This window comes from Bos mutus, chromosome 19, assembly GCF_027580195.1.
Source record: "Bos mutus isolate GX-2022 chromosome 19, NWIPB_WYAK_1.1, whole genome shotgun sequence".
Lineage (NCBI taxonomy): Eukaryota > Metazoa > Chordata > Mammalia > Artiodactyla > Bovidae > Bos > Bos mutus.
Genome location: NC_091635.1, coordinates 11,909,618 through 11,932,167, shown reverse-complemented (window position 1 = coordinate 11,932,167; position 22,550 = coordinate 11,909,618). Strand labels below are relative to the sequence as shown.

General features: G+C 50.6%; 1 protein-coding gene across 1 annotated transcript in view; it reads right to left on the bottom strand.

Annotated features, from left to right (window-relative positions):
* SPNS3 (SPNS lysolipid transporter 3, sphingosine-1-phosphate (putative)) overlaps positions 1–21,221 on the bottom strand; it is a 32,851-nt gene extending 11,630 nt beyond the window's left edge. The window contains exons 1-7 of the mRNA XM_070357306.1: positions 21,217–21,221; positions 20,045–20,279; positions 19,200–19,351; positions 18,430–18,496; positions 17,552–17,700; positions 16,343–16,495; positions 12,836–13,025 (exon numbers count right to left, since the gene is read on the bottom strand). Of these exons, the coding sequence (XP_070213407.1) occupies positions 12,836–13,025; positions 16,343–16,495; positions 17,552–17,700; positions 18,430–18,496; positions 19,200–19,351; positions 20,045–20,279; positions 21,217–21,221 (951 nt within the window). The remainder of the gene's footprint in view (positions 1–12,835; positions 13,026–16,342; positions 16,496–17,551; positions 17,701–18,429; positions 18,497–19,199; positions 19,352–20,044; positions 20,280–21,216) is intronic.
* Between the last annotated feature and the right edge of the window lie 1,329 nt (positions 21,222–22,550).

The window sequence follows — 22,550 nt, the reverse complement described above, 5'->3', positions numbered from 1 at the left end:
ATGTAACAGGGATGACATTCCAAGTATAAAAACATGTATGGCAAGAGTACCAAGCAGATAGTGGCTGACAACATTGATGCAGGCTTGCTGGGGTGAACCTGTTGGAAAACAGCCTAGCATGTACACATGCCTGCTTGTGGTCTCATGATGTGGACAAGAAGTCACGCACACACAATCACACAGGCACACTTGTGCTTGATAAGCACATATGTGCTTGATAAGTCACTTCAGTTGTGTCTGACTCTTTGCAACCCTAAGGACTGTAGCCCGTCAGGCTCCTCTCTCCATGGGATTCTCCAGGCAAGAATACTGGAGTGGGTTGCCATGCCCTTCTCCAGGAGATCTTCCCAGTCCAGGGATCAAACTTGTGTCTCTAAACGTCCCCTGCATTGCAAGGCAGGTTCTCTACCACTAACTCCATCTGGGAAGCCCACATACACATATACAGATACACAAATATACTCTTGTGTTTGCACTCAGGCACCTATATACACATGGACGTGCACACACTCATACCTTCACACACGTCATCACCCCTCCTTGTGTACACGTGCAGGCACAGGTGGGCATGGGCAGGGAGCAGGAGGGAAGCTGGAACACCTACTCCAGAGAAGACTCAGTCCCTGTGTGGTAGAAAGGACAGTGTCTCCACCTTGGTCCATCTCACTCTTCCAACTGGGTAGTCACTGACCTCTGAACTGCAAAGAATGGGTTCTAGGTGCCCCCAGGAAGGGGGAAAGCAAAGGTCTCCCAAAGGCTCATGGAGACTCGGGGAGAGCTAAGGCTGATCCTCCCCTTGCATGGGTCAACTCTTCACCCAGTGTGGCTGAGCCAGTCAGGATGCAGGTCCTCAACACAGACTGGTCGTCAGCAAGCTGCTGGGCCGGCTGGCACACTTCACCCCTGGGCCTGCCAGCCTGTAACCGTAGGAACTGGCTCAGGGCACAAGGGTACCGTCCGGCTCCCAGGGGCCAGCAGCCTGGGAGGCAAGCAGGTGGGGAATGGGCTCCAGTCCTCCTGGAGAACTCAGCTGACACAGGGGACTCTTCTGCCCATCCAAGAAGAGACACCTGCTAGCTTCCTGCAGGGACTGGGTCCTCAGAAGAAGGGTAGGTGGGTCTCTCTGAGCCCCTCTGAGGCAGCCCCTGGCAAGTCTCAGTTACTCCAGCTCAAGATGCAAGAGAAAATTATCCAAGAAGCCCCCAAGGGCCAAGTGGTAGGACAGCCCCCCCAACCTGGGCTATCTGCACAGCCCACCAGTCTCGGTCCTGTACACTGAGGAGGCACCTCCTGCATGCCAGCCAGACTGCCCAGACCAGGCGCCCTGTCCACAGCCCCTCCCAGGCCTTCCCCATCCCAGACCCCTGGAGCATCACAGAGAGGTGAGCAAGGCTGAGTCACTAAACTGTGCTCGGTTCTCAGCCAGGGGTGACAGCAGATCCCAAAACCAACTCTGGAACCCTCAGCTGACCCTGACCACAGCTACAGGGTGGACACATATCCTGGCTGCTCCCTGCCAAGTACCACACAAGGTTCCCTTGTTGGCACCAGACTGGGCAGATGTGGGGCCTACATCCTTGGTCCTTGCTCAGGAATCTCCAAGGCTGAGGAAGGCAGCATCCCCTCCCGGATGTGAAGGCCTCAGTGACCACCATGCTGACTCTGCTTTGTTGTGGTAGCTGCATCTCTCCTTGGGCCACTAGAGAACTCAGAGTTATAACCCGGTTTGAGCTGGAAGGAGCCTAAAGATCATCTGGAGCAACTCCTGGGTAAAAACATGCTCAGTCGCTCAGTTGTGTCCGACTCTTTGCCATCCCACGGCAAGAGATGGAGCCTGGGGGGGCTTGGGGGGGCTCTCCTACCAGAGGAGCCCGCCAGGCTCCTCTGTCCATGGAATTTTTCAGGCAAGAATACTGGAGTGGGTTGCCATTTCCCACTCTAAGGGATCTCCCCAACCCAGGGATCGAACCTGAGTTTCCAGTGTCTCCTGCATTGGCAGGGGGATTCTTTACCACTCTGCAACCTGGAAAGCTCCCATACTACACTTGATCTTAGCTAAAAGGCTGAGAAGTCTTTTGTAAAAATGGAAGGTTGCAATTGCATCATAGATCTCCCATCCCCCAGAAGTAAAAAAAAAAAAAAAAATTTACACCAGGGGGGACAAATGTTTTTCACCAAAGAAAAGAACAAAGCTTAATGAGATAAATATTAAATATTGGCAACAAGGCAAAAAAACCCCAGATGATTCTAGGGTAGAAAATATAGCCATTCCTAGCTCTCCCTCCCCAAAGCTATTCTCCAAAACCTCCATATCTGGAGGGAAATAAACTGAGGAGGGGTCCTTTGTTTCCACTCTTAACTGAGACCCAATGGCAAAAGCTACTGGGGAGAAATGGGTAGAAGTGGAGAAAGTGAATGAATGACACCAGTTATTGACTTCACGTGAGACCTAAAAACAGCTCCCATCCCAGAAGAGGGGATACACCCCGTCATTAAGTAGAATGAACCCTGTGATAGAGCATTTACCTAAATCCCAGAAGAAAGAGCAGCGTCCAGGTGTTCTAACAAAGCCACTCCCACCTTACCTGAGCCCTGCAATTCCCTCCAGTGACAGAAAACCTAACACTCAACTCTCAAGCTGCAGCCCCTTTGGGGAAGAGAAGAGTCACAGGAAAGGCAGGAATAGGGTGGAAGAAAACAGAGAGTCACCCATACTACATCACAGCACTGTGACATCAGAGCAGAGCTGCCCATACCCAGGCTGGGGAGAGCAAGCAGCATGTGAACTCTGCAAACATACAGAAAAAGAGAGAGAGGGGAGGAGGAAGGCAAGTGGGGAGGGAAGGAAGAAGAGGAACGAAGGGAGGAAGGCAGAGAGGAGGGAGGGAGGAAAGAAAGAGAAAATAGGGAAAATAAAGAAAAAAAGGAAGAGAGGATGAGAGGCAAAAGGAAGGGGAAGAGAAAGAGGGAAGGAAAGAAAGGAGGAGGGAAAGAGAAGGAAGGAGAGAGAGAAACAGAGGAAACAAAGATGGAGAAGGAAGAAGAAAGAGAGGAAGAAAAAAGAACCCGACCTAGAAGACAAAGGACAGGAAGAGGAGCAGGAGGAAATCTCTAATAATGGTTCCAAACCAGCTGTGTGCTCAGTCGCTTCAGTCGTGTCCAATTCTGCGACCCCATTGACTATAGCGTGCCAGGCTCCTCTATGGAGTGGGTTGCCAGACCCTCCTCCAGGGGATCTTGCCAACCCAAGGATTGAACCCGGATCTCCCTCACTGCAGGTGGATTCTTTACCACTGAGCCACTGGGGAAGCACTTTCAAACTATATTGAATATTAATTCAATAAAGAAAGAGCTCAAAGGACTTCCCTGGTGGTCTAGTAGCTAAGACTTGGTGCTCCCAACGCAGGGGGCCCAGGTTTCATTCCTCATCAGGGAACTAGACCCTACATGCCACAGCTAAAGATCTTGCATGCTGCAATGAAGATAGAAGATCCCACATGCTGCAACTAAGATCTGGTGCAGCCAAATAAATATATATTTTTAAAAAAGGAAAAAAAGTTGGTCAGAATTCGTCAATAAGTCCAAAATTTTCAAATTAATTTGAAGTTAAACAATTCCTTTGATTTCAATTCAATTTCTTCAGGTAAGTTCATACTAATGAATGAAACATTACGTGATTCTATGTATATGAAATATCCAGAATAGGAAAATCTATAAAGACAGAAAGCAGATTAGCAGTTACGTATAGCTGCTGGCTGGGGGAAATGGTGAATGATTTATATGACTATAGAGTTTCTTTTTTTAATAGAAAGTCCAAGAAATGCATTTACTCTGTTGTCCCTTAGTAAGTTTCTTTTTGAGGTGATGAAATGTTCTACAATTGATGTGGTGATGATTACAAACCTCTGCAAATATACTAAAAACCATTAAATTTTGCACTTTAAATGGGTGAATTGCATGGCACATGAATTTCATCTCAATAAATCTGTTTTTAAAATTATCGTATAGGGACTTCCCCAGTGGTCCAGTGGTTGACTCCGTACTTTCAATGTGGGAGGCAAGGGTTCGATCCCTGGTTGGGGAACTAAGATCCCATGTATCACAAGGCACAGTCAAACAATTTTTTAAAAAGAAACAAGAAAAATTTCCATATAACCCCAGTTTAATAAAAGTATTTCTAAAAACATAAACCTATGTTTATACACTGAGAGACACATACAGAAGGATGGTCACATAAAAGTGGAAACAAACAGGCCAAGATGTTAAGAGTAGCTGATTCTGGAGGATGAGAAAATGGAAAGCTGTTATTTTCTTCTTTGGGCTTTTCTGGTTTTGCTTTTTTTTTTTTAATTTTTCCCCAAATAAAAATAGAAAGGGCACTGATAGAGTGTGCTGGATTGAACTGCTGGTCTCAACGTTTGAGTTCACTGTGGTAGCATGTGGCTGCCACATCCCTGATGTGTCAAGGGCCCCAGAGTATCATCCTCTGTCCTCTCCTCTTCTCTATTCAAGGTCAGGCCCGTGCTGATTTCATTCAGCCTCATGGCTTTAAATAACCAGCCTAGACCTCTCTCCTGAACTCCAGACTCATATATTTCCAACTGCCCCTTAACATCTGCAGGTGAATGTCCCAAAAGGCACCTCAAATTCAAAATGTCTAAAATTGAACTCCTAATCCTACTCTTTTCAAAAGCAAAAAAACAAAAAAACAACTTAGCACCTCCATCTCAGTAAATGGCAACTCTGTGTTTCCAATGGCTCAGGCCAAAAACCCTGGAGTCATCCTTTCTCTCATCCTTTTCTCTCACACCCCACACTGAACCCATCAGGAAATCCTGTTGATTCTACTTCCAAAACACACCCAGAATCTGACCACTTCTTTACACTTCCTCTACAACCAGCCCAATCCAAGCCACAGGCATCTCTTGCCTGCATTATTGGAAAGTCTGCTAATGGGCTTTCCTATCTCTTATCTTTATCTATTTCATGTTGTTATCATCCCAGCAGCCAGGAAGACCTTGTTAAGCCACATGCTAGGGAGTTACAAGTGAAAATGAAAGTGTTGGTCGCTCAGTCGTGTCCTACTCCTTGCGAACCCATGGACTTCAGCCTACCAGGCTTCTCTGTCCAAGGAATTCTCCAGGCAAGAATACTCGGATGGGTTGCCACTTCCTTTTCCAGGGGCTATTCCCAACCCAGGGATCGAACCAGATTCTTTACTGTCTGAGCCACCAGGGAAGCCCAGGTAGTTACAAAAAGTCCACAGCTGGGACTGCCCTGGTGGGCCGGTGGTTAAGTCTCCATGCTTCCACTTCAGGATGCATGATTCAATCCCTGGTCAAGAAACTCAGATCCTGCATGCCATAAATAAATTTAAAAATTTAACAAAACAATTCCCAATTAATCATGCTTCTTGGTATGCACATCCTTGTACAGTCCTCTCCCAAGGGGAAAACTGGGCCAGCTTTACCCTTTGCTTCAACCAATGCAGTAAGGCAGCAGTGATGCTATGCTCTTCCTGGCATAGGCCTTAAGAGACTTCACAGCTTCCATGTCTGCTTTCTGAGAATGCGGCCCTGAGACCACAATGGAAGCAATGAGTTTGGGCCAGTGGAGGATGAGAGACCGAATGGAGGAGCCCCAGCCAACCACCAGACACAAATGAGATCAGCTTGGAGGTTCAACCCAGTCTCCCAGTTAAAGGCAGCTATGGAGTGAGCCATCCAGCCAACTCACAGAATCATAAGAATAAATCATTAACTGAAGCCACTAAGTGGTATGATGATTTGTTACTCGGCAATAGCTAACTGATACAAACCATCAGTCAGAGCATCACCTCTGAGCTAAAAATCCTCTAATGGCTTCCCATTTCACTTAAATTGGAAGCCAAAGTCATTTGATGTACAGGGTTCCATACAATCAGCACCTCCCTCTCCACCCCTACCACTCCCTCTGACCTCATCTCCTCTGCTCTACCCTGGTTGGACCCATTCCAACCGCATTTCCTAGAAGACACCAGTATGTTTCCCCTGCCCAGGGCCGTTGCACTTGCTGTTCCTTCTACATGGAGGGCTCTCCCCACCTCTACCCCCGTATCCACATGGCTCCTTCCCTCACTGGCTTCAGGTTCCCACTGAAGCATCACCATCTCAGTGAGGCCTCCCTGACCTCATGGCACAGCCCAGTCCCTCTTCTTGTCCACTCTCTGCACTCTGTCCTTTTCCACAGAACTCAGCCCCATCTAACTCACCATTTATTTTACATCTTTTTTTTTTTTCGGCCGCGTGCACAGCATGTGAGATCTTAGTTCCCCAACCAGGGATTGAACTCATGCCCCCCTGCGTTGTAAACATGGAGTCTTAACCACTGGACCACCAGGGAATCCCCTATTTTATATCTATTTTGTTGCATACATATTTTTGCCTGTTTTGTTCAATGATGCACCCTCAGAGCCTAGAACAGAGCCTGGTACACAAGATACGTTTGGGAAATACTGGGTAAGTGAGTGAACATCATTTCTGCTCATCCTGGCTAGGACCTGCCTTGCAGCAACCTCACCATGTCCCCAGCTCTGCTCCCTCAGCCCATGAAGCCCACCAGGGTGTGAGGGTAAAGAACCCCCACTTCCAGGCTTCTCACCTGTGAGACGAGAAGAGCAGCACAGAACCAGAGACGACTTGGGCGGGGGCGGGTACACCTGTGGGGCTTCGTGGCTGCGTGTGCCCAGATATAGCGCACCATAATGCTGGATAGCAATTGGACCTGGGGCTCAGTGAAGGATGAGCCTCTGGGCCACAGAGCAGACTATTTTCCCAAAACAGCCACTGCAATATTTCCACATGCTCTTTCAGATCACTACTAGTCTCCACCAAAAAGAGTAAATCCATTCTCTCTCCCTTTGAATCTGAGCAAGAAGTTGTGGCTCCAATGAAGAACAGAATGCCGTGAAAGCGATGCTCCGTAACTTTCAAGGGTATGTCATCAAAGACTATACAGCTTCACCGGGCTCTCTCAAAACTCTAGTCCTTGGAAGCCAGCCACCATGTTGTAAGGAAGCCCAACCACATGGGGAGGTCACAGGCAGCTGCTCTAGCCAGTATGTCCAGCTAAGGTCTCAGCCAACAGCCAGCATCAGCCATCAGCTCTTAGGCTTTGACATCCAGTTCCCACCCCCCTTCTGCCTAGTTAACCCCAAGTGGAAAACGGATATGTTACCCTCACTCCCAACCTTGTCCAAACTACAAAGTCATGAGCAAAATAAGTGTTCCTGTTTTTTTAAACCACTAAATTCCATTATATATCTATAGTAACTAGAACTGGCCCCAAAGTTCATTTATCTCTTCAGTTAAACCAAGGGGAAAGTACCAGCACTCCCATTTTATAGCCGAGAAAATTGAGGCTCAGCATGGTCAAGATCTTGCCCTAACTCACACAGCTAGGTAGTGAAGAAGCAGGAACAGGTTCAGGTCCTTCAGATGCCTCAATGCATGTTTGTTGCCATCCCCCAATACCAGCTCCTCCCTCTGGACCACAAAGCCCACCTAAGGGGGTACTGCCAATGTTCAACCATCGCCTCCAGCTACCAAGCCAGCGATGATGGAGTTCCTACCCTGAGCTCAGTCCCTCCACTGAATACAAACCCCTTCTCCTCTGAAGGGCAGCGACTCTGGGAAGAAGGCCAAGGAAGAGGGTGTGAGCCAAGACCTGCTGTGTGCGTCTGGATCCCAATTAACAGCCGAGAAGTCAAGTTTCCCTGCCAAGGGGACTGGAAGGAGGGAAGAGAAGGAACCCTCTGCTCCTGCAGGTGGGCCCCAGGGCACAGGCTCCCCCACAGAAGCCCCCAGACCAGACTTCAGATGCTCGGGAAACCTCATCACCATGAAACATACAGCATGACTTGGCCCTATTTCAGCAAACTGGGGATGAGCACGCCCACGATGCTTCCCCAAACCCTTCCTTCCAATGCAATGCAGCCACAAAAGCAGTGGGAGAAAAGCTATATGCAGCTGCAGACACGTGTGTACACACATCCCACACAATTATCTGCTTGCCTGGATACACATGAATGTGCACACTCACACACAGACATGTATTCAAAACAGCACCCATGACACACTCATACACACTGTTCATATATACAATGAATATACATGTACCTGCAATATACATAGAGCATGACTGGGTACACAGAAATGGACACATACGAAAGTACATATATCTGCATTCATATTCACAGACCTGCATATAGTCACACTTAGATGCACGCACACACTAGCACACATGCCCACATTCATGTGGGCCTTCCCAGGAAGTCCCATCAATTTCCCCTGGAGCCTATCAATTTCCCCAGGACTGGCAGAGAAAGTACAGGAAGAACTGTGCTTCCTTCAATCTGAGAAGGTGAAGGATGGATGGGGGGGGGGTGGATGGATGGATGGATAGATCAATAGATGGAGGGATGGGTGGATGGAAGACACTCAAGTGACTTCCTATTTTGAAGCTAATTTGAACAGAAGCCAATTCCTCAGCCCCCTTTGGCCACCCTTTCTGATACTGACCCGCATAGGTCTCCAAAACCTACTAACAATCCTTCATGGTGAACTGCAGCCAGTTCCCACCCTCTGAAGTTTCAGGGGTGATGTCATATCCAGGGACTTCAGACTTGTGTACCCAACTCCACTAACACCTCTACTTGGATGTCAACCTCCTGCCACAAACTCAGAAGGTACCAAACCAAGCTGCTCATCTCCCCCCAGATTCCATTGTTCCTGCCTAATTTCCTATCTCAGTTAATGGCCTCTTTCTCCTTCCAGCTGCACAGGCTAATATCCTAGAACTCGCCTTTGAGTCTTCTTTCTCTCACACTCTACACTGAATCCATCAGGAAATTACGACGGCTCTACCTTCACAGTGTATCTATAATCCAACCGTTTCTGACCACCCCTGACACTTCTGCTCTTGCACTCTCCACCCTCATGGGAAGTCCATTCTCAGCACAGAAGTCAGAGTGATTTCACTGGCAGAAGTCAATGACAGAAGAACAATAGAGAAAGTCAATACAACCACAGTTGGCCACAAAACTGACCGACCTTTACACTTCTTTACACTGACCAAGAAAAAAGGAAAGAAGACTCAAGTTACTAAGATCACAAATGAACATTATGACCAACCTTACAGAAATTAAAAAGATTATAAGAGAATACGATGAATGAAATTCCTAGAAAGATGCAAACTACCAAGACTGGCTTAAAAAGAAATAAAAAGCCTTAATTGACCAATAACAAGTAAATATTGAGTCAGTAATCAAAAAAACTTGCCACAAACAAAAGCCCAGAACCAGATGGCTTCACTGGGGAATCTGAACAAATGTCTAAAGATGAATTAACACAAATCCTTCACAAGCCCCTCCAAAAAATAGCAGAGGAAGAAGCATTTGTCAACTCATTCTATGAGACCAAACAAAGACATCACAAGAAAACTACAGACCAATATTTCTTATGAATAGAGATGCAAAAATCCTCAGCAAGATACTGGCAAGCCAAATTCAGCAACATATGAATATGATTTTACACCATAACCAAGAGAGGATTTATCCCAGGAATGCAAGGTTGGTTAAACATACAATCAATGTAATATACCATAATAATAAAATAAAGGACAAATGACATGATCATCTCAATAGATTCAATAAACATAAGCCAGACCACCTGCTCCTTAACACAAAACTTCAACTCACTCTCAGTAAAAGCCAGCTCGACCCAATGCCCACGTGGCCCATCACTTCTCTGTCCTCCTCTCCTTTCTTCACTCCACACTAGCCCCAGTGCCCTTTTTATTGGTCCCTAAACCTACCAGATACACTCCTGCCTCAGGGCACGTTCCCTCTGCCTGGCACACTGTTCCCCTAAATATCCCATAAGTCACCATATTGTGAATTTTACTTATATATCTTACCTGTTAGCTATCTCTGCCAACTAGAATGTGAACTCCTTAAGAACAGAGCTATTTTTGGCTGTTTTATTCACTGATATATCCACAGCATTTAAACCAGCATGCCACTTGGTAGGCACTCAATAAACAGTTGTTTAAAAAAAATGAATGAACAACAATAGCTGGTCCCTCAACCATTCACACAATGAGCAATGATCACCCCCACCCCACCCCCACCAGCCTGACACCATGCTTTGAGCTAGGAGGGCTGAGAAAGATCAGAACCAACCTGGGCCCAGCTGGGAGGGGCGATAAGAGCATATGTAACCAGGACCCGAGGAAGACAGTGCTGAAGAGTGGCGAGGATGGAGAGAGAGGGTAGGACCTAGCAATGAGCGATGGCTCCATGGAGAGACGGTGCTCCAGCCAATCCGTGAGGGCCCAGAATGATTCAGGCACACGGAGAAGGGGAGGGAGTAGAGAGAGCAGATGGAGAGCCCAGATGTAGGGCGCAGGGGGTGTGTCCTGGGAACCAGGCGGGAACTGCATGGCAGGACCACATAGGAATAAGGCTACTAAGGATATCAGGGCCATCCATGAGGGGCCTGAAATGCCAGGATGAGGAGTCAGACTTAGTTTTCCGGAGGCACCAAGGAGCCACGCAAGGCTTCTGATCAGGAAAGGTCCGTGGTGTCACTCTGGCAGTGCGAGAAGAACAGGTTGTGGTGGGGGAGCAGGAACACAAGGAGACCAGGAAGCTGGGTCCTTGGGACAGTCCCAGAGAAAGACAGCAAGGTGTGAGCCAAGATGGGATGGAGTGGGCCAAGAGAACAAGGGCAGAGGCTGCCCCGGTGGCTCGGTGGTAAAGACTCCACCTGCCAGTGCAGGAGACACATGGATTCAGTCCCTGATCTGGGAAGATTCCAGGTGCCGCGGAGCAACTCAGCCCACGGGCCACAACTACTGAGCCTGCGCTCCACACCAAGAGAAGCCACCGTGATGAGAAGCCCGCGCACGCAACCAGAGAGTAACCCCCACTCACCACGGCTAGAGAAAAGCCTGCACATCAACGAAGACCCAGCAGAGTCACAAATAAATAAATCAATAGAAATTATTTTTTTAGTCCATTAAGGAGATAAATTTACAAAAAGGAAAAAGAGAAGAGGGGCGGTTTGGAGGTGTTAGGGTTTATGACTGGTGTTAGTGGGCAGGGGTGGGGTGTGGGGAGGTTGGGGGGAGCTGGAGCCTCAATCTCGGGACCTCAGGAGCACAGAGCCATGGAAGTGGCCAGGGGGTCTGGTCAGGGCATCCAGAGGGATGAGGAGGAGGATGAGGAGTTCTGGGGATCCCGTCCGGCCCCTGTGGGAGCCACAGGGAGAAGCAGGTTCCCAACACAGGAGGGTGGACATGTCCCAGACCCTCCCACCTTCCTGCCCCTCAGCCCCTCACGCCCCAGGGCAGGCCCAGAGAAGAGATTCTCCAGCTGGCTTTGTCAGCCAAGATGCAGTGTCATTTCTAGATGAGCCATCCAGCTCTGGAGATGCACCAGGCTACGGAGGGGGGACAGCTGTGTCCCCGCAACACAGCCAAGGAGCCACTTCCCAGAGCCAAGCAAGACAGTGGCAGAAGCAGAGCTGGCAGGGGCTCTGCAGGCCCAGCCAATGCAGAGACAGGCCTTCAACAGGGCCTCCATCTGCCCGGGGCCGCCGCCTCCCTGCAAGGTCAGGCTCATTCAGTCCCCACCAGCTGGAGATGATGATCCCAGTCATGCTCTCGGCCAATAAGCACTAAGGCATTTATTAGGCTGGCCTGGTGTATGCCAGCCTCTGTTTCTCTCCCATGGGGGTGACAAGGGTCAATGTGGCATGAAGGACATAGACTTTGGAGCCTGCGGGGGCGGAGTTAGAGGCTTATCTGTCTCATTCTTGGTGCGGCTGTCTCTGGGCCTCAGTTTTCCCATCTGTTGAGTGGGGATAAGAAAAACCCTTTCCAACAAGGGCATATGGTGGTGGTGGGTTAGTCGCTAAATCGTGTCCGACTCTTGCGACCCCATGGACTGTAGCCTGCCAGGCTCCTCTGCCCATGGGATTCTCAGGCAAGAAAACTGGAGTGGGTTGCCATTTCCTTCTCCAGGGACAAGGGTATGATAAGGACCAAATAAGAGCACATGCGGGAGGGAATGCTAACAGAACTTGTCTATTTCCCAGGAATTTCAGTGGAAACCCAATCAAGGCTGAGGACGCTGGTGAGAAACCCTCATACCTTAAAGGAGGTGCCACCTACCAAGGACAGTACAGTTATATCTACCCACTTTGGTCTAGCTTATGACACTCCTCCAGGCAAATATTCTACATTTGATTTTAAATAGAGAAGTAGATAAAAGTCTGAGACTTTCCCTGCATACTTTTAGACTAGAATAATACAGTAGAAGAATCATTTTTAAAAGAAATGAGGTCCCATTATCTCCAATCAAAGCATTAACTAGGAGGGACTTCCCCGGTGGTCCAGTGGCTGAGAGTCCATGCTCCCGCTGCAGGGGGCCGGGGTTCAATCGTTGGTCAGGGAACTAGATCCTGCATGCCAAAACTGAGATCCCATGTGCTACAATGAAAACCCAGTGCAGTGAAATAAGTTTTTTCTTTTAAAAAAAGCATTAACCAAGAGCTCAAAGGACACACTTTAGAGTCATAAAAGCTTAGGCTCAAATCCTAGTTCTACCCCTTCCTAGCTGAGGTTCTTGGTATGCCTTAGTTTACTCATCCGTAAAATGGGAATATCAGAGCTTCACCTGGAAGGAGTGATAAATATAACATTTGGGAAGACCTGGCACAGTGTCAGCCTACGCAAAACAGGAGTTCCCTACCCACCGCAGCCCACTCCCACCTCTGAAGGGCCCCTCACTTACATAGGAGGCCAGGAGGGTGGTCGGGGCCAGGATGAGAGCCAGGTAGAGGCAGGGGGCTGCAGCGAGCAAGCTGGCAGCACAGATGAGGGGCTCAGCCTGAGGGTTGACTTTCTTGTACCTCCTTGAAGTCTCTGCTCCCAGGATGACCCCAATAATGCCAGTCACAACAGTCAGTGCCCCGAAAATCAGGCTGATGGAAAAGAGCAGAGAGGGCTTGGTCAGCAGTGGGATCAGGATAGGGGTCCAACCACCTGCCCTCCAGTGCTTGATCTGGTGTGTGTGCGTTCAGTTATGACCCCCTGCCAGGCTCCTCTGTCCATGGATTTCCCCAGGCAAGAATACTGGAGTGGGTTGCCATGCCCTCCTTCAGAGGATCTTCCCGACCTAGGGATTGAACCCATGTCTCCTGAGTCTCCTGCATTGCAGGCAGATTCTTTACAGCTGAGCCACATGATCTGGTACCTGCAGATCATGTGGCTGTGGGCCTCTTCCCCTCCCTCCTAACCTGGGTCCTTGGGACCCTGCTCAGGGATCCATGTACATCCTTCAAGACCCATCACAAATGTCTCCTCTTTGGGGATGCTTTCCCCTGTCCGTTTGCTGATTCATTCACTCTCAGTTACTATAGCACCTTCTGCGTCTCTATCATCAAGATCACTCACTAGACTGTGAATTCCTGGAGAACAGAACCAGGCTTGGTTTACTTTCTTGACTCTAGGCTGGGAGCATAGAGTCTGGAACAAGCAATATATGTTAAGCAAATGGCTCACTGATCTCTCCCAGAATTCCCAAGTGAACAGGTGAGGAAGGTGAGGTTAAGAAAAGTCAAGGCCAAGATACCCAGCTAGTAAGTGACAGAACCAGGATCTGAATATACATCTTCATCCTGCTGGTCCATCCTAGCGCAAAGGATGGACCCAAGCCTCCTGTGAAGGGCAAAGGGATGCTGAGACTGACTAGCGTGAACTCTCAAAAGCAAATGTAACTAAGACTTTTCCAACCCTTAACTGGCTTCCTGTCATCCTCGAAGCTCCTGCCCAGCACTGCAGCACTGGCCCCAGCTGACCTGTGTAACCTCCCTTCTTGTCTCCCTCCCTCACTCTGCACGAATGATTGAGAATTCTCTAAACTTACCCTACACTTTCTGGCTTCCCTGTCTTGGCCCACACTCTTCCCTCTACCTGGAGCACCACCACCCCCCACCAACCATTCTCCACCTGGCCAGGATCCTCTCCCAGAGCCAAACCTTTCCAAAAGTGCCAGGTGCCTGCCATTACCTCCATGGCTCCCACCAAGGCGTAAGAACATGACAGATGCAAGACCATGGTTACTGACAAACTGAATGTCACCAAAAAAAAAAATCTCTCCAGAGAAGACAGGGACCTGCCTGAGGCCACACAGACCCACACTAGCAAAACCAGGGTCCCCTGGCTCTCTTCCTACTGAACAAAGCACGTGTGTCCTTAGGCAGCTTAAAGGTGCTTAACCAAACCTTCCTAGGCTTCCAAGCTGTACCAGGCTCCAGCTCAGCCTGGTCAAGTGACCCCGAATCCAGATGAATGCTATCTGCCTCTGAGTCTCGGTCTGAGCCGAACTTGGCAGGCTCTCAAGACCTTTCTAAGACTGGGGATTGATTATTCGGACAAGTGATTTAGATGGGGGCCCCCCAGAGCCCCTGACCAGAGGGGTGGACAGAAGACACACCTACCATGAAGTGTCCCCACCCCCACATCGCCTTCCCAGAATCAGACTCCCAGAGCCAAGAGGGTCCTCAAGGCCTGCAAGTTCTGTGCTGGTCCTCTGTACAGTGGCCCAGGCAAGCAGCTACCCAACGCCTGCTTACATGACCCCAGGGGTGTGAAACTCAGTAGCCCCTTGCTGCCCCTTCCCTCTGGGCTCTGGATGTTGGAAGCTTTCCCTCTGGCTGAGCTAGAATCCTGTGTACTGCAGCTTCCTGCTCCCATCCAACCCTCACCCGAGGGCTTGGCCTAACCAAGGAGGGTGTATGAACAGGTAAGTTCTGGGGACTTCCCCAGTGGTCCTGCAGCTAAGACTCCATGCTCCCAATGCAGGAGGCCCGAGTTCAATCCCTGGTCAGGGAACTAGATCCCACGTGCCACAACTAAGACCCGGCACAGCCAAATAAATAATATTTAAGGAAAAAAAAAAAAACCAGCTAAAATCTATGCAGAACCAGGGCTTTCTACCCACCCTGGGGTAGGCTAAACAATGCCCCCCACCCAAGACATCTACGTCCTAACTTCTGGAACCTGTGACTGTTCCCTTGTATGGGCAAAATAATCTTTGTGGATGTGACTATATTAATGTTCTTGAGCTAGAGGAATTTTCCTCCACTTTTTAGGTGGGTCTTCAGTGCAGCTACAAATGTCCTTATAAGAGGGAGATATGAGACTGAAGAGGACAAGGCAATGTGACCATGGATGCAGTGATGCGGCCTCAACCAGAGGCCGCCCACAGGCACCAGAAGCGGCACAGGAGGAGGCTTTCCGAGAGCCTCTAGCGGGAGCACGGCCCCGCTGAACTTGCTTTTGACCCAGTGAAACCATTCTGGACTTCTGGCCTCCAGGACTATGGGAAACATTTCTGTTGCTCGAAGCTACTGAGTGTGCGGTCATTTGGTCCATCAGCCCTAGGACCCGAACACTAACTCCCAGGTCAGTTTCTCACCCAGGTTCTGGGAAGGAGCCAAGTTAGACGAAGAGGCTGAAGCAGAGAAAGTGGAAATCACTGGCCCAGGAATGCACAGCCAGTGAATGTCTGAAGTGGGATGGAGGCCTGGTTTATTTTTCCACTTTTTCAAGCTGCTGGGGGACTTTTAGGACTCAGTCTTTGCCTCTGGGGAGATAAGAATCTAGCTGTAGAGCCAGGATAAACACCATAATATCCTGGGACTTCCCAGGCGGTCCAGTGGTTAAGATTCTGCACTTCCACTGCAGGGGCATGGGTTCAGTTCCCTGGCTGGGGAACTAAATTCCCACATGCCATACAGTGCAGCCAAAAAAAAAAAAATCACAATCTCCTTTGGTGCCTCAGTTTGCCATCTGTAAAATGGGACAACGTCATGCTACAGGTCCCTCTGAAGGAAGGCTGCCTAGAAATCCCACCATTCCCTAGGTTCCACAGAAGCCTCACTCACCCCCAAGTGCCTTCCGGACCCTCACAGTGGCCCAAGAGCGAGAAGACAGGGACTGGGGCCCGGAGAGGACAAGGGAGCGGCCTGTGGCCACTCAGCAGCAAGAGCTCTGCCTGAGCTAGAACCAGGCCAGTGAGCCCCAAGTCCTGGTGTCCGCCCAGAGACTGAGTCTTGGGGCTCAGGACCCCAAGAACTTCCCCATCAAGAGCCCAGACGTTGGGGACGTCCCTGGCAGTCCCATGGTCGAGACTCCACGCTTCCATTGCAGGGGGCACCAGTTCGATCCCTGGTCAGGGAACTCAGGTCCTGCATACCGTGTTGTGTGGCCAAAAAAGAGCCGAGACGTCCCTCACCTGTCCTGGCTGTTGCACGGCTCCCGAAAGCAGGGAAGGAGTAGCCCGTGCACCACACGGGCCTCGAACAGAAACTTGGGGGCCCAGAAGCCCAGAGCTCCAGTCACAAAGGCCATGGCTGTCACTCCAAGCGTCGACCACACAAAACTCCAGCTGAAAGAGAAAGTGAATGAGACAGAGGACAAGATGGTTGGATGGCATCACCAACTCAATGGACACAAGTTTAAGCAAGCTCCGGGGAGACAGTGAAGGACAGGGCAGCCTGATGTGCTGCAGGCCATGCAGTCGCAGAGTCGGACATGATTGAGTGACTGAACAACGAGGAAAAGTGCTCTGGATGGAGCTGGGAGAGGGCTGGGGCTGTCGGAGCCTGTCTGCTCCCATCCTCCATCTCCTGGGCACTCAGGTGGTCCCTGATCCTCCACCGACACCCCCTAAGCAGGCTGCCTGCCCTTCCCACCTCCACACCTTCGCTCCCGCTCTGCCTTCCTCCCTCCTCTCTGAGGATCAAGTCTCCCCCACCAGAGGGACCCAAATCCAACATCACATTCTCCAGCAATCTGTCCCTCTTCCCTGCCCTCCACTTGGCTCATGGCTCTGTAACAAAGAAGTGGAGTCTGGTCCATGCCCCATATTATGGTAAATTATGAGACCTGGGTAGGTGACCCCAACCTACCTCCCCAGCCATGCCTGGAACAGAGGAGGGATGCTCTCCCATGAGGCTCGGAGAGGTGAGCATTATACACTTGGGCATCTTCCCAACAACCTGAGAAGCCGGCAAAGCTACAGAACCATGTCTGCTGAATAAATGAGGGGAGTGAGGCTCCAAGTCTCAGGTCACTCAGGGATAAGGCAGTGGCAGAGCCAAGGCCGGAGCTCCCTCCCTCCCAGCCCAAATTCTGTCTCATGGCAGGCAGAGGGAGGCCTCTGAGTGGGGGAGCAACATCTCAGCTGGTGACAGAGAACTCAAAGGAAGCAGAGGGCTGTGAATGCTGCTGGGGCAGTCAGGGAGGGCTCCCTGGAGGTGGAGGGAGGGAGGGCGGTGATGCTGGGGCAGGCAGAGAGGGCTCCCTGGAGGCGGAGGGAGGGAGGGTGGTGATACTGGGGCAGGCAGGGAGGGCTCCCTGGAGGCAGAGGGAGGGAGGGCTGTGATGCTGGGGTGGGCAGAGGGGTTTTCAATGACATGCAGGGAGGAGTAGAGACACTCACTTTCTCCACAAGTATCTGACGTCCTCACACCAGCTGCTCCGTGGGTCCCCCGTGGTTGCGACACCCTGCTTCTCAGCAGCTCCCCGGGGTGGGTCTGGAACCAGCATGATAAGCAGGATCAAGGCCACAGCTTCCAGGCAGGGCATGATCTGGGGACAGGAGGGCCCAGGAAGCTCAGGGCCACATTCCTGGAAGCCAGGAGATCCCAGCTGTGACTGAACTTTGTGGACCAGTTTCTTCGGTTGCTCTGTGCCCTGGGGGCTAGGGGAAATGGGCTCATATCGGAGGAGCTGGTTATACACAGAGCTTGACATACCACTGCTTCTCATCCCCTCACCCCTGAGAGGACAGGCTCTCTGGGGAGCATGGTCCCCTTTGGATTTGACTTAATACCTGTCTGTCCTGTACTGACACTACTCTGTTAGAATCAGTGAGACTGACATGGTTGAGAACTGGAGGCTTGACTACACTGACACTGACTGTTGAGTTCTTGCTGCTCCAGTAAGGGTTTCTTTTCCTGGCCCACACCTCCATCTGCCACGCCAGCCCTGTCCAAGCGTCCTCCCGTCCCTTGCCTCACTAATCCTTAAGATTCCATAAGGTAGCTTTACTTCCCCACTCTACAGATAGGTAAAGTGAGGCCCCAAAGAGGGAGGTGACTTCCTTGAGATCACACAGCTAGCAAACTGAACAGCTGGGATGTGAACCAGGGGCACAACTTCCAGAGGCCACGGTCCATACGCAGCCCTGAAGCTGCCGATGTCTGAACACCCGCCATGGCGCCAGACACTGTGCCAAGGGCAAAGGCCACTGGAGACTGGAAAGTCCCCGCTGGCCCAGGGGGGAAAGCAGAGGGAAGAAGAGGAAGCTGGACTCACTCGGAGGGCCCAACGCCAGTTCCCAGTCAGCTCTGCCACAGCCGACCCCAGTACATAGCCCAGACCACTGCAACAGAGAAGGAGGGGAATGGGCTGTGAGGGGAGGCAGGCGGCCCCAAGACCCCAAGGCCAGCCTGAGCCAGGGTGCCCCTACCCCAGGGAGCCAGCTCTCAGCAGCTCCCAACTGGGGAAAGTGAGCCACACGAGGCCCAGATGTCCACTGCCCTTGGTAAGTCACCAGTGATCTCTGGCTCCAGGCCCATCCCAACCATCCACTGTCTCCCTATATAAGGACCACTCACCCCGCCTCTCCAAGTCTCAGCCCTGCCCAAGTCAGGTGATTTCAGGAAACCTAAGTCAGAGTTCAGGGGTCCGACTGCAAAGCCCACTCTGTCCTATCCCATTGCGGGGTGTGTGGCCCAACCCTAACACAGTTCCCTGCCTCACCTCCCAGAGTCAGCCCCTCCCTGTGTAGCCCACACTGCTGAGCTGCTCTTTCTCCCTCCTCCAGGAGTGCGTTAGTATGCAGGGAGCATCTCCATTACACATCTCTAACCCCCACCATAGCCTACAGGTAGGTGCTCTTGGCCCCATTTACAGATGAGAAAACCGAGGCTCAGAGAGATAAAGTGACACAGAGAGGAAGGTAGAGTTGGGTTTCAAATGCAACCCCTTCTGCTCAATGTCTCCTACATCCAGCCCAGCCCCTGTTCTGACCCCTTTGGTCCTCAGTTTACCACCCAGAGAAGTAGATCCAGGGTAATACCAACCTTCCAACAGGAATAAAGATGTAGAATATGGCCAGCACACGGGTCCGCTGGTCCCTCACGAAGAGGTCTCCCAGGACAGTGGGTGCGATGGTGGAGTAACTGGCTGTGCCAGTCCCCACCAGCCCCCGGGACAAGAAGAAGAGCCAGGAGTACTGGGAAAATGGGCACAAGACCACAGTCAGTTCCAGAAATCACCCTCAGGGCAAAGGGGACTTAAAGATCTGTCCGCGGGACCGAGGGCATTTTGTGACACGGAGGAGATCAGGGCTCTAAGTGAAAAGTGAAAGTGTTAGTCGCTCAGTCGTGTCCGACTCTTTGCAACCCCATAGACTGTAGCCCACCAGGCTCCTCTGTCCATGGGATTCTCCAAGCAAGAATACTGGAGTGGGTTGCCGTTCCATTCTCCAGAGGATCGCCACAACCCAGGGCTCCAGATACCTCACTATTCCCCCAAATCGTACAGGCGCCCCCTGCTGGCTCCCACAGCCACTGCCCTGAGGAGCCTTTTTCCTGGGCATCCTGGTTAACAAACTGGCCTTTGCTCACCAGGCCACTTCCCGCAGACAGTAGCAGTTACCCTCACCCCAACCCCCACTCCCACCCCCACCCCTAGCTCAGTCCGGAGGAAGATGCCAAAGAGGAAGGCCCCTGTTAAGAAAGTCCAACGACCTGTTGAGAAGACCCCTCTCTCAGCCCGTGGAAGGCAGTCCCCTCCAGCCAGGCTGGAGCCCGGAACAGAGCAGAAACAGCTCTGCTGGAGCTGGATCACAGAGGAAGAAGATGGAGGAGGGGGAGGGGGAAGGGGAGGACCCCCCCGGGGGCCGGGAAGGAGTGAGAGCACCTACCCGGGGGGAGATGAAGGAGCTGGAGAGACCGGCTCCGGACCAGAGCAGGATACCAAAGCTCAGCGTGGCCTTGCGGCTGTGTCGGTCGCCCAGGTAGCCAAACACGGGTGCAGACAGCAGCAGGAAGCTGATGAAGACTGGAGGAGACACACAAAGGGCGGCATGCAGCTCCCACCCCAACAAAGGGTGGCGGCAGGTGCGGAGCAGAAGGGTCCAGTAGGCCCAGAAAAGGAAACTGACTCAGCTTGCTTTAAAGTGAGTAGAAACCGGCTAGAGAAAAACCTAAGTTGAATCCCCCAAGCCCCGCCACGGCCTAGAGTCAGGGGGAGTGGGAGGAAAGGGCGGGGGGCTGGGCCCGGACTCAAATCTCAGCTCTGCGGCTAGCTCACTGTGCAGCCTTAGGTGACTAAGGAGCGCTCTCTGAGCACCAGCCCAACAGTGGAGGTCAACATTCCCTCCTCCCAGGCTGTCTAAAGGTGAGACAGAAGTGAGCACAGGGTCTGGCACGGAGCTGCCAAGGCCCTGTCTTTAGGAGAACTCCCACCCCTGTGAGCCTGACTTTGGGCCTGGTGAAATTCTGCTCTCAGGCCCCTGCTGGAGGTAGCGGGTGGAAGGCCAGGTGGGCGGGGTGTGGGCCAGATGCCTGCTTTGAGCAGATGAGCACGGTTAAGAATGAGCACACTGATTATAAACCAGCGGCCCCTGGAGGCTGGAAGAGACTTGGTTTTCCTAAGTAAAACATTCCCCTGACGCTGCACTTGTATTTATACCATTTTTCCAAAGTACCTAACACTTATGAATTGGTGACTGGATTAATGAAAGCGTTTACTATTCTGCGAAGACAAAGAAATTGCCACGTTTTTGCTTAACTACACCACGTGGATAGGTATACCTTCACTGCTTCTGTTCCTCAAATAAAATCGCCTCCATCCTTCTCGCTGAGTCCGCTGCCTCCGAGAGCCGGCAGGTGGCCAGGGTAAGGTCTAACCCTCCGCCACCCGGTCCCCCCACTCAAGGGCCTTGGGCTCTTCGGGGTCCCGCCCAGCGTCTGCGTCTTCATTCACTAAGCACAGATGATTGACGTTTTCTGAATCCAATGAATGCCCAGAGGCGTCCCAACTCAGGTTCCAACCCCTCCCACTTTGCCCTGACCGGTTCTCGTATTGGGTTACGCCATAAGCAATTGGCGGAAATTAAGCCAGTTTTGACCTACAAAAACGGCACTTGAATGTGGTTTGACCTAATACTCCGCAGAGAATAATCTTTGATGTCAACGGCATTTAAAAATGTAATAACTACTGCCAAAATGAAATGTCAAAATTGGCCTCCAAAAAAGCTGTATCAATTTACGCTGGAATAGAAGTATTACATATTGTTTGCTGACACTTGATAGGATCAATCGATTTATTTTTGTTCATTTAATGGTTAAAACACAAATGGTGTCTCGCCGACGTTTTAATCTGCATCATCCTTTTCCCCAGTGAGGCTGAGGATCAGCCCCTGGGTTCACATACTCAGCCTATTTTTTTCTATTGGCTCTGTGTTAATTTCTCCAGTCCCTTACATTTGTTTTAAGGATTTAAAATCAAATTCTGAGACTGAATTCCTGGGCTCACATTCTGACCCCACCGCTTCCTAGTTGTGTGACTTTGGGCAAAATCCTTTCTTTACTCTCTGATTCCCCTTTTATCAGAGTACAAAAGTAATGGTACTTCCCCCCTAAGCTTATGAGGAAGATTAAATAAAATAAAGCACATAAAAGATAGGCTTGCTGTAAATACCCAGCGGATGTTATCTATTGTTATTGCTAATTGCATTTATAATTTCAATCACCATCATACAAAATAATTTAGCTGTGATGTAATCAGATGTATCAGTCTTTCTCTGGGGAGGTTGCTTTGTGTCTTGGTAACACATATCTTTGTCACCTAAAGGTTCTATTTCCCCAAATGTTCTAATACTTTATGAGATTAGGGGTAGGGATCCCTCACAGTATGTGTGTGTGCATGCTCAGTCGCTAAGTTGTGTTGGACTCTTTGCTATCCCATGGACTACAACCCACCAGGCTCCTCTGTCCATGGGATTTTCCAGGGAAGAATACCGGTGTGGGTTGCCATTTCCTTTTCCAGGGAATCTTTCCGACCCAGAGATGGAACACAAGTCACCTGCGTCTCCTGTATTGGCAGGCAGATTCTTTACAACTGAGCCACCTGCAGGATATAAACACTTTAAACCAGCAGATCTCCTGGAATGGAGAAGCCCGTCCCTAAGTGGAAGGCAGGCACGCCTTCACTCCCAGCATCTCCAGATTCAAATCATTCCTGTGACAAGGTGGAAGTCATTAAGGAGCACAAGGTTTAGAGAAGGACTCTATAAGCAACCACCTGGATTTGAATCCCAGCTCTCTCACTTGCAAGCTGTGTGGCCTTCAGAAGTCCTGCTGCCTTTCTGTGCCTCAGGTTTGTCATCTGTAAAATGGGCATAATAATAATAACCCCTGCCTTGT